The sequence below is a fragment of the Hoplias malabaricus genome, chromosome 13 (assembly GCF_029633855.1).
Source record: "Hoplias malabaricus isolate fHopMal1 chromosome 13, fHopMal1.hap1, whole genome shotgun sequence".
Taxonomy (NCBI): Eukaryota; Metazoa; Chordata; class Actinopteri; order Characiformes; family Erythrinidae; genus Hoplias; species Hoplias malabaricus.
In genome coordinates, this window is record NC_089812.1 from 20,874,982 (window position 1) to 20,887,046 (window position 12,065).

The 12,065-nt window shown below is 40.4% G+C and overlaps 1 protein-coding gene across 5 annotated transcripts in view; it reads left to right on the forward strand.

Moving 5' to 3' along the window:
* Positions 1-771: 771 nt before the first annotated feature.
* The window catches only part of hsd3b7 (hydroxy-delta-5-steroid dehydrogenase, 3 beta- and steroid delta-isomerase), a 37,982-nt gene continuing 26,688 nt past the window's right edge, over positions 772-12,065 (forward strand). Inside the window, exons 1-2 of one of the 5 annotated variants that reach the window (XM_066641957.1) lie at positions 772-886; positions 2,022-2,264. In XM_066641957.1, the coding sequence (XP_066498054.1) occupies positions 2,105-2,264 (160 nt within the window). In that variant the 5' untranslated portion in view covers positions 772-886; positions 2,022-2,104. The other 4 variants (XM_066641958.1, XM_066641954.1, XM_066641955.1 and 1 more) reach the window with 4 other exon arrangements.

Consider the following 12,065-nt stretch of genomic DNA (forward strand, 5'->3'; position numbering starts at 1 on the left):
TGCTCATTAGAGGTACTAATTACTGAATGCCAGGAGCACCCACATGCTCTCTAAACTCTAAGAATTGATCATCACAATGTCACTTACACTGAGTATTTCTCCTGTGTCCTACATCATCCAGACAGCAATGAATTTCTGGTTAAAACGTGGCACATCTGCAGATCTCTTACTGTCCACGTTTGGCCTTGAATTACAGGCAGACGTGGCTGCCTCAACTCAGCCACATTTCCACTTTTTATGTGCTGTCAAATAAGTCCACTACTTATCATTACTGCGCATGCTCAGACCCACAAATTTTTTTATGTTTTCATGTGTTTTTGTGATAAATCATTTTTCCTCATTGGAATTAAAGAATGATAAGGTGTTTTTCCACTGCATGGAACCTACTCAGCTCAGCTTGGCTCGGCTCTTCTGCTTTTCCACTGGCCAAATCTGATACCTGGTCCCTGCCCGTTTAGGGATCCAACCAAGCTGAGTAGGTACTAAATATGAGGTGTAAACCCTGCAGAGCTTTGATTGGCCAAAGACCACCCGCATTGTTGTGGTTTTTAAAGCCTGTGGTTCCCCTTAGAGCAGGGGTGTCAAACCAAATACATGGAGGGCCATGTGGGTGCAGGTGTTCTTTTCAACCACGCAAAAGCCCCACACTACTGAAAGTCAAGCTCTATTGATTAGATCCAATGATTAAAAACAGGTGGAATGAGGTGTGGCCTCTGCGTGGTTGGAAAGAAAACCTGCACCCACATGGCCCTCCGTGGATCTGGTTTGACACCCCTGCCTTAGAGACTGGGTTTTGTTACATCATCCTACCCTCTTCCACATGTTAAATAGTGTGGTTTCTGCAGTGCTGGACCCAGAGTAGCAATGGCGGTCATTTAAGGAACAGGTGGTGGAACCAGACGTTCTGAACAGGGCTGTTTAGACAGGGGAGGACGCTGGTGTGGGTTTAGTCCTTGTAGTATTTTGACCAAAGCAGGTCACAAACATTTAATTTGGACACCAGAACTGTGTTTACTATATTCCCTTTAAAAACTGAAATGCTATTCGAATGAGACATAGTCAGTGTCGTGTGGGAATTTACATTAAAGGAAACGACCCTGTTTTTATAAAGCGAGGCTGGGAAATGGTCAGTTTTTAGAACATACACCGATACAAACTTTTTAAGGAGGAGCTAATAAAGTAAAAATAGACTATTGACTCTAGGTATGGTTTACGTCTCCTGTTGCTTCGTGTAAACGGAATATTCCTGAAAGTTTTGAAAGAAAATGTAACTGCGTTCCTTCGACATTGTAGGCTCATTTGAGTGTATACACTCTTTGGAGAGGTAACGTTAACGATATGTTTTCTATGAAGGCATATTAGCCCTAGTAAATAATTTTGGCTCTGAATTACCCAGTCCACCTTAAGGTTTACCTTTAAGGTGGAATGTATGGAACTTTCTAAACCGATAAACGTGAAGCCGTTAGCTAGCCGTGTTTTATTGCACTAAAACAACGACATGAAACAATCAACCTCTCATATTTATTGTTTGTTTCGTTTGGACCACTATTGTTTGTCCATTTCTACCGATGGATTTCATACGTTATACTTCCTTGTATATTTAAACTTATCTGGACGCTGTTTAATGAACGGATTCAGCGTTAAGAGCGGCATAAAACAAGACATTTTCCACATTTATTGTTTTGTTCCTTTATTCACCCTTTAAATCCGAATAACATTCTCTGACTTTAAACATAACTAACAACGTCAACATAGACCAAGTGTTGCAGTCCTAGGTCGTGGATTGTTTCATATATTTCTATTTTAATGATATTAATATTAAACGTATAAATTATTGTTTGGCGACAATGCGTGTAATAACTGATTAATGGGGAAACGTCAGCTGGGGATTAATACCTTTTAATACATCATTCGTTAGTGTACACTTTTATACCGCCCCTGTCTCCTCCTCCTCCTCCTCCTCTTTCTCTTTTCCTTTTTTCACTCGCAGAGCCGCACTCACTACTCATTCTTCGTTGCAGAGAGGTCCGCTGCTCCTGCTCCGGTCCGATCGAAGATCTCCAGCACACACCTGAGTGAGAACTCCAGTCCTGTGGCCCTGACCATGTCCAGTGATAAGCCAGGTTTAGTTTATTTGATAACAGGGGGATGTGGGTTTCTCGGGCAGCACCTGCTGACAGTTCTGTTGGAAAAGGACGACGAAGTCAAGGAGATTCGACTCTTCGACAAAATCGCAGATATCAGCTTGCAGAGCCACAGCACAGGTGAGTGAGATTCGTTTGTTTTTTTTGTTTTATTAGTTAGATCTGACTTGCCTAGGTGTGAAGGATATGACATAGATGGTATGATGACGTTTTCAGGATACACAATGCACATTTAAAAACTCACATGCTATTGACGTCTGCAGTTGCTTAGTGTCCAGTTTCTCACCCACGAAGTACAGGAGCACACTGCTGGTTTTACTGCCCTCAACAAAAATGCTTAAAATCAGCAGCTCCTTACAAACCCTTACTGAGCAACAGGTGTGTAGAGCCGTGCAGGGCAGAGCCGTCCGCCTCTTTTCCACCAGTATAACACCAGTACTAACTTAGGTTCTGACATATCAATGATGTGCGCATAAGAACCTATTGTTGATTATGAATACAGACTGTATCATGAGTGATAAAATATTATATATCTAATTTTATAAACCTGTTTATATCATCTGTTTAATCTCAATGTTATCTGATACATAATGAAACTGGAATTGACCTCAGAGGTGGACACTGGGCATTTTTAGAAATGGTTTGGTTAAAAAAGGTTGTCTTGTTTCAGTACATGGGTAATGTCCCTTTGGGATTAATAGAGTTTTCTTTAATTTATCTTTGTTTATCTTAAAGTGTCAGTCACTCACTCACACGCACATATATAATGACAAAGTCTAACACATTTTAAAACCATGTATCATGATTATACAGTGACACCATACGAATGTTCTGACTTTAACAATTAGTGAACCTTGATGTTCAGGAGTGTGGTGGCATGTGGGAAGAAGCTTCTCTGTAGCCTGTGTCAGGTCTTCTCTGCAAACCTGATGATGCGCTGCACTCTGTGAATGTCCTGATTGGTGGTCAGAGAATGTGATAAGATTAGTGACCCATGTTTTATGTTTTAGCTACTATAAATCACAGAGTTCAAACACAGGGTTAAAAGCCTTTATTTTTAGTTTTAATGTTGTTGCTGGATTTAAAATCAACAATGACCTCATGAACTCAAATGAAGACAGCTAATTTTGATGCAAAAATAAGCAGTGAAGTGATTCAGCTGATAATGATCTGATGAGATACAGGAGCCACAATCTGAAAGAAAACTTAACAAACGAAAATGACAGCTGAAAATAAAGGCCTCCTGCTTTGCCATTTCTTTTTCAAACATAGTTGATGTAATTAATTTTAAGTGTAGTGCATGCTTAGGGCACAGATGCTTTGATATTCATCCTGTTTGAATAAGATGTACATTACTTTCATTTGTCTGCATTAGAGATCATTTTTGTGAGGTCTTCTTTTTTATGTTAAAAAAACACTGTAACACCCCTGTGACAAAAAAAACCCACACAGTCCAGAGATTGCAGAATGGATGTTGACCTCATGCATGGAAGCAAAGACAGATTAATTATTTTTCACCCCAGAAACCTGAAGTACCAAGTACCACCTAAGACAGGTGATCAGAACTTGGGCTGTTTTCTTTGTTCTGTGGTGTTGTAAGAACTGCAATTCTGAGAACTGATTCTCCCGAGGTCTAACTAAATATTTATGTGAGACCACGGTTTTCAAGCTTGTCCTGGTGAATGCCCTATTCTTCCTACTTTTGTAGTTTTCTGCTCGTACACTACACACTCACCTCATCTCAGACCAGTGTGTTATTGCTGTGTCAAGATGGTCCTGGTCTAGAGGACCACTCCTATACTTTCCGCAAGTGGACAAATGAACAGACCCTTTGTGAATAAGGGGAATTGAGCAGGGAGATCAATAGCAGATGTTCACAGTCTTGATCATGGTGACCCCAAGCTGCATTTTTGTGTTTGGCCTCCTCTAACAATCTCTGTAAGTCAGTGAACGTGCTCCTCGTGGTCTGACTCAGGCGTCTGGGTGTTGTTTGGATGAACGCAAAAATGTGCAGAGCATGAGGTCAGCAGATTTGAAGAGCAGTTGTACTGAAGATATATTCAGTATATATTTCTATGTATGTACTAACATGGTTTTCAGAAGAAATAAGCTTGATTTCATGGTGGTTTTAATTTGTGTTTCTGAGAGGACGTTTATTCCCTGTCACAAACAAAACACAGCCCCAGTTCAGGGTCATTGTTCAATCAACACAGATAAAGAGAGCTGAAAAATTAATCACTATATAATGGTTAAAAGGATTGTGGGGAAGCACAGTTCTAACTCTGCCTCTTTTAAAATGGAACGGTGTGTTTGAGGGAGGATAAGGATTGTGGTTTTGTGGTATGTCTGAAGTGGAATTTGTCTGTACGTTTTTATTCACTGTTTAAATTCCCACAGAAATTCATTTGTAACTCAAGTATTTAGTTTTGTAGCACTTTCGCTAATGCAGTTAGCCGTCTCCCGTATTTGAAGACCTTAAGTGATCCGAAAAGGTAAAAATAAGTCAATATTAACCACCTATGGGGCAGGAATAGAGCAATATCCTCATCTCGGTTAATGTTTTTCAGTATTTGGAGTTCTCTCCGTTGTCTGAAACTCCAGATGTCGCTGCTCAGAGAGGGACAGAAAGACTAGCATGTTTTTTTTTTTTTTTTTTAAATATATATATATATATATATATATATATATATATATATATATATATATATATATATATATATATATATATATATATATATATATATATATATATATAAAAACCTCATTTACTAACACTGGTGCTTTGTAAACACATTTGACCAGTTTTGAGCACAGAAACACTGTAGAGCAGCAAATGGCAACGAAACGCCTTTTGAATTTGTAAAACATGACATTTGATTACAATTGTGAACTTCATCTTTAAATCACATTGCGACCTCACAAATTCTGTTCATATCTTTTATGGACAGAATTTTTCACTGTACCCAAGTGGTGGAATGTGTCCGATTTGGATTCTCAGGATTCAGTGTCTGCTTTTTGCAGATGATGTGGTCCCCAGTTTGCAGCTGAGTGTAAACCGTTGGGGATGAGAATCGGTTTCCTCCGCAGAGTGCCTGGACTCTCCCATAGAGATAAGGTGAGGACTTGGACCTCAGGGAGAGACTCTGAGTGGAGCTGCTGTTCCTCCACATCAAGAGGAGCCAGTCAAGGTGGTTCAGACATCTGGTCTGAGCAGCTCCTGAGCGCTTCCCTGGTGAGGTGTTTCGAGACCCCAGGGAGGACCCAGTACACACTGGAGAGGTTATTGGTCTGACACCACACCTAGTGAGCTGTCTAACTAGAGAGCACTTTACATCACAGTGAGCGCGCTCCTGACACGGAGGCTGTCCCAAATCTTAGATACCTCATTATGCTGTCTACAAAGATATCTTGGCTGAATTTTTAAGGCGGCATTGCACCCTTCCTCAGCCGAGAATTCAATCCCATGATGCAACACAAGAACAGCTCCCATTTCTTCTCCTAGAGCAAAAATAATTAAAATCGCGATTAAAAACAGGAAGTTTAGAATCCACCGCGCTTCAACACTGAGGCGACGCTAAAAAAAAAAAAAGCTTATTGCGAGTGGTTGGCGGGAACAACCCATGCCGCAATCGCTCACTAACTACAGTATCTCAATAATCTGCCTCATGAGGACAGACGACCGTTAGAGTGCTGTCTACTTAAGCAGCTGACTATGCTGTCAGTGCTTACCTACAGTCCCTGACAGAAGTTCTGTGGCTTATCAATGTTGTGGAAACAAAACTTATAACCTGACTTTAAATTCATCCATTGGTTTTAGAAATGACTCATATGAAAGCTGAGGTTTAATTTACAGAAATAAATTTGCTTCACTGCAGAAATATTGATCATTTAATGAAAACAGAAAGGTCAGATTTTGGCAAGAAAAAAGTTTTGTCACCTTGTCATATAATGCACCCAATACTAGTTTACAGCCTCACCTGTGCTCACTAATTGATCGGTTAATTAGTGGGTGTGTATAACTTGAACTGCAACTTGACTTCTGACAACATGCCAAAAATCCATTCTGCGACCAAAGCCATGGTTGAAGGCTGAAGGCCATATCTATTGCAGAGGTGGCTGGTACCATTTAATGTGTCTCAGTGGTCGAATCAGTGCGCAGAAGCCAGCACTAAACAAAAGGCAATTAAAAAGCTGTGTGGCATTTGTCAAGGCCCACAGCCTGGTAAACGGATGGACGCTGGAAAAGTGGCAGAAGGTGGATTTGTCAGATGAATCTTCAGTTGAATTACACCACAGCCGCCTCAAATACTGCAGGAGACCTACTGGAGCCCGTATGGATCCAAGATTCACCCGGAAAACAGTTAAGTTTGGTGGTGAAAAGATCATGGTCTGGGGTTACATTCAGTGTGGGGGTTTGCGAATCATTTGCAAGGTGGAAGGCAATCAATAGCCTCAAATATCAAGAAGTATTAGCTACCTCTTACATTCCCAATCATAAAAGGGGTCAAATTTCACAGCAGGATGGTGCTCCATCTCATACATCCATTTCTACATCAAAGTTCCTCAAGGCGAAGAAGATCAAGGTGCTCCAGGACTGGCCAGCCCAGTCACCAGACATGAACATCACTGAGCATGTTTGGGGTAGGATGAAAGAGGAAGCTTGGAAGACAAAACCAAAGAATCTTGATGAACTCTGGGAGGCATGTAAGACTGCATTCTTTACTATTCCTGATGCCTTCATCAATAAATTGTATGAATCACTGTTGAACCGCATGGATGCACTCCTTCAAGCTCATGGAAGTCACACAAAATATTAAATATGGCTCAAATAGCACCACAACTTCTTTCACCAATGTTATGAAACATATCTTTGTATTTGAAGTAAATTATTTGTTAAATTTTCACATTACTTTCTGTGGGCGACAACTTTTGTCTTGCCAAAATCTGACCTTTCTGTTTTCATTAAATGATCAATATTTCTGAACATTATAATAAATGGAAGCGGAAATGAGTCGTGTCTGTCTCTCTCTGTCCGTTTTCCTGTGACATTGGTCATATGCAGCAAGACCTTATTCACACTGGCATGTCATGTATAGTGTTATGAGAGGTTTCATTAAATGATATATATATTTCTGCAGTGAAGCAAATTTATTTCCGTAAATTAAACCTCATTTGGTGGATTTCAGCCTTCATATGAGTCATTTCTAAAACCAATGGATGAATTTAAAGTCAGGTTATAAGTTTTTGTTTCCACAACATGGATAAGCGATAGAAGTTCTGTCAGGGAGTGTAGGCTGCTCACTAGGTTTTGGGACAGACCGTATGTTTATGGACTGGCCTGGGAACCCCTCTGTATCCTGTGGAACAGTTGATAGAGGTGGCTAGGGATGGGGTGGTCTGGGTTGTGACCTGGCAGTAGACAATGGACACAAGTCAAGACTGGGTGGGGTACTGTGGAATGGGCAGAAGAACATTATTATAAATGGAACCGGAAATGAGTCGTGTCTGTCTCCCTCTGTCCGTTTTCCTGTGACATTGGTCATATGCAGGAAGACCTTATTCACACTGGCATGTCACGTATAGTGTTATCTGAAACAAAAGGACATTTGTCCACCATTCCCACTCTTTTGAATTGAATTGCCTCTTCTGTTTCTCTGTTAAAATCAGCAGAATTCTCATTCCCATTCTGCTTCCATGTAATTAATTAATTTTCCTGCCTATTCCCTCCTCTCATTCATAAGATAATTGTTCTACTTAAATTTATCAACCATTCCCTGTTTCAGCGCTCTTAATATGGCATAGGGAAGGAAGCAGATTTGCATCTTTGCAGTCACACAACTTTTTATAGTTGGAATATTGATGGAAAACCATTCTCAACTCCAGCGGACATTAATAAAATACTATTTTGGGTCTATTTCTATTGGCCATAAAGAAATTTTTGGAAAAGATTAGCTGATTAAAGTGGTTTTGAATTCAATGTATGATTTTAAATTTACAGTGCCTTTACACTTAATCCATGGTAATACACCAAATTTCCCCTTCGCCCGAGGAGTCCAGCAAATCAGTGACCTTCCCTAAGTCCCAGAGCCTTCTTCCCTAACCATGAGGCCAAAACTGCCCATGATAAGGGAGTAATGGCCCGGAGTGATAGAATTGGCCACTGTTTACATATTGGCTGAAGCTGCTATATAGAAATGCAGACTATGGCTGTTTCTCGGTACCAGGAATACAAAGAACAGACTTATGTTCTATAAAAACGTATTTGAGAAGTCACATCCAAAAGCCAAATTCACGAAGCTGCTGTTAATGATGGGATTTTCAGGTTGTTGTAACAAACCAATGTATCTTCATTATTTTGAGCAAATTGAGAGCAACATCACAGTACTTGAACAGTTCTTCCCGTTTGTGTTCTTAAGCACTGGCGTATGATTTCAGCAGTGGAAAATGATGTCCAGCAAGAACATGAGAACGTAAGCATGGACAAGAACACCTGTTGAGAAATCTATATTTACCTTAAAGGGAATGTCTATGGTTGTGGGGAGAACTGTTGTTTGTATGCGGCTGAAGTGTAGGTCCAATAATTTTTTATCTAATTTATTATTTGAATTTCCACAGAAACTCATTTGTAACTCAATTAGATTAGTTTTGTAGCAGTTAGCCGTCTCTTGGGTTTGGAGCAAAAATAAGTGTAATATTATCCACCTATGGAGCAGGAAGAGAGCAACATCCTCATCTCGGTTCATGCTTTTCAATGTTTGGAGTACTATCTGTTGCCTAAAAACCTCAAGATGCCTTGACAGAGAAAGCCTAGCATAATGGACAGAGCCAGTTCGTTTTTTTACCCATTTACAGACACTGGGGCTTCATGAGAACATTAGACCGCTTTATAACCAGCACGAAAACAGATGGGAGAGCAGCACATGGGTGCACATCTGAATTTTATAAAAAGTGTTTATTTGTTTCAGGCGTGACTGTTGCCTTTAAATCACATTACATATTACATCATGATAGTGATGATGCTGCCACTGTTTGTGTTGAGTTCTCTCTGTGTCTGCTAGTTAATGTCTGTCTCTCAGTGTATGTTAGTGTGCTCTTTGTGCCAGTCCCAGGCCTGGGAGGAAAGGGCGGCTGCATCTGGAAAGGAATGCTGTGTGAAACCTGCACCAAGTTGATTGTGCAAATCAACTGATCTTCTGTTGTTTTACAACAGGATTAAAGTCTACATTCTCTGCTTTTCATTCATTCATTCGTTCGTTCATTGTCTTTATCCCTTATCCAGTTCAGGGCTGCGGTGCAGAATCACTGGGCGCAAGGCAGGAACACACCCTGGAGGGGGTGCCAGTCCTTCACAGGGCAACACATGTTTACACCTATGGACACTTGAGTCACCAATCCACCTACCAACGTGTGTTTTTAGAGCGTGGGAGGAAACCGGAGCACCCAGAGGAAACCCACACAGACACGGGGAGAGCACAGTTGTTCTGTTTAACTAATGAACAAACATCAGTTCAAAGTTTTATGAGCGCAGTGGTGTAAATACATGCTCCGATGTTTCCCAAGTCATCTGATCCAAAATGAAAATAAGCACTGTATTGTTTTTTTTTTAAATGATATACTTGCATGTCTTGTTCTTGTTGATGAGATCCCTAGGCAGCTTGCTCTCACACGTTGACCCTTGAGGATTAATGAACTTTGAACTGTTTGAAGTGCTGTTTGTTTAATGGAGCAAAAATATGTAACACGAGTCCAGAAGATGTTTTTGTACCTAAATCATCCTGTATTTACTGATCCTCTAAACATTAGGACATTTGGCTCTTTGTGTGCTCTGAAATGTAGTGTGATTGATGTATTGTAACTTTTACCCTGTTCTAAATCAGTTTCCTATTGCTTCAGGTTTGGTGCCCCCCCTCAGCTATTCTTTTATATGGTTGCAAGTTTTGTGAAGAAAAGCTGTGGTCTGAAAGAATGATTTCAAGTTTAGTCTTCGAGAAAAGTATTGCAGTGTTTTGCTGATGCGTAATGAGGTTAGATTCTGTCGAAATGGAAGACACACAGACAGAGAGAGAAAAGCGCAACAGCAACAAACTTTGACCCGTTCTTACAAGCAGAGACTGAGCCTGCTTTGAAAATCAAGTCAGAACTAGAGTCTCTGTTTAAACATGGTATACTGCAGTCTTGAAAAAAGACTTTCAGGTTTAGTCTTTGGGGAAATCCACCAGGTTCCACACACACACCTGAGGCTTTGTGCTTCCTTTATTTGTGTCTTTGTTAGGAACAATTAGAGTTTAACACATTCTGGACTCGCTGGGGTTCCCTATGCAGTGGATGGAGGACCTCACACCACCATAAGGAGGATATAACACCAGAATATTGTTGAGGGGGCTGGTATTTATCAATTTCAAGAAACTCACAGTATGGTGTCAAGAGATGAAATGATTTCACGAGTGTACACAATTTCAACAAGTAACAACCTATAAAAGAGCTGCAAGTGTGTACTTCTGTAAGCGTGACGGTGCATCACAGTGATATATTTTGCCGTTGAGTGGAAAAAAGGATGCTACAGATGATGTACCTGTGCTGTGGATGTTTTTGCTTGTGCTTGTCTGTATCAGCATGGTTTTTTATAGCACCCTTTCCTTTGCTGCTGATGTCTCCTTCACATCAGCACAGCGTACCAATCTTTCCTAGTTTTTTAAATGAAAGGAAGTTGTGCTGACCCCTCCAAACTCGAAGTCGTTTTTCTTTTCTGCACTTTCACAGCGTTGCTTGTAGCAGTTATTAGAATTTACTAATTGAATAGAACTTGGAGTGGGTTTTCTGTGGTCAGCTGACTGGTGAGTCATAAGAGTCACATGTCCTCCTCCAGAAGGAGGACTAATGTCTGTCCAGGCATTGAGCCAGATGGAGGACAAGGAGCAGGAAAACCGCCGGACGTCTGGCAGCCCTAAAGTGGATTTAAGATTTGTTCTCGAGGAATTAATTCATATGGTCATCCTCCAGAAGTATTTCCCAGCTTCAAGCTTTAGTTCACAGATGTTTCCTGCTCTTTAAACCCACAATTAGGGGCATCCTAGGGAATTTCATTCATGTGTGTTAGAGCAGGAACCCAAAGTGCTGCAGTAGTGGGGGTCTAATGAGGGCATTCTTGCCAGGCCCTTAAGCGTACTTTGATTAAAGCCTTAAAACATTTTCCTTTTCTAAAAAGCATGTCACTTGATTGTTCATGATGAATGCTACACAGTTGAGGACACATGCATGAGAGTTAATACTGTTTTTTTGTGCAGGAAAGTAGCAGAAAGTTTGCTACTGCAGCATCTGTAAGGTTTTGTGAAGGAACAATGGCAATGAGACACGGGTTGGTAAAAGTGTGTTTAAAAAAAAAAAAGCCACAAAACAGATGTGTAGAGAACACTTTTTGATTGTGTTTGGATAAATTTATACTTTATGCTTAGGGCAAAGTCTATGTCCTTGGGACTCAGGTCTTAGCTGATAACATTAAGCGCCTGAATTAGGACTCAATGGTGCAATCTGACAGCTGTAAATAATTTATGAAGTTGGACAACTGTCAATTCACTGAGCTGTAACTATCAGAGCTTGGGTAGTTATCACTAACTGGTAGAAATATCACACAATCAATACTTCTGGACCAGCCCCAGCTTGATCAGCTGTGTTTAGTAATGACCAATGTTTTGGTTTGTGATACAAACATGGGTTACTTTAAACTTGGCCAGGTTTATTTATTTGTGGTAGGACTTGGAGTACAAGCCTAGCTGCTTTTAGAAGTAATTTAAAAGTAAAGCTGGACGATACGGCCAACATTTTATATCACAATATATTTCAAAATTTTGGTTGATACGATATAGTTCAGATATAGATATGAACAATAAAAAATCGCCAGAATGTCTGCCAAGAACTAAAAGC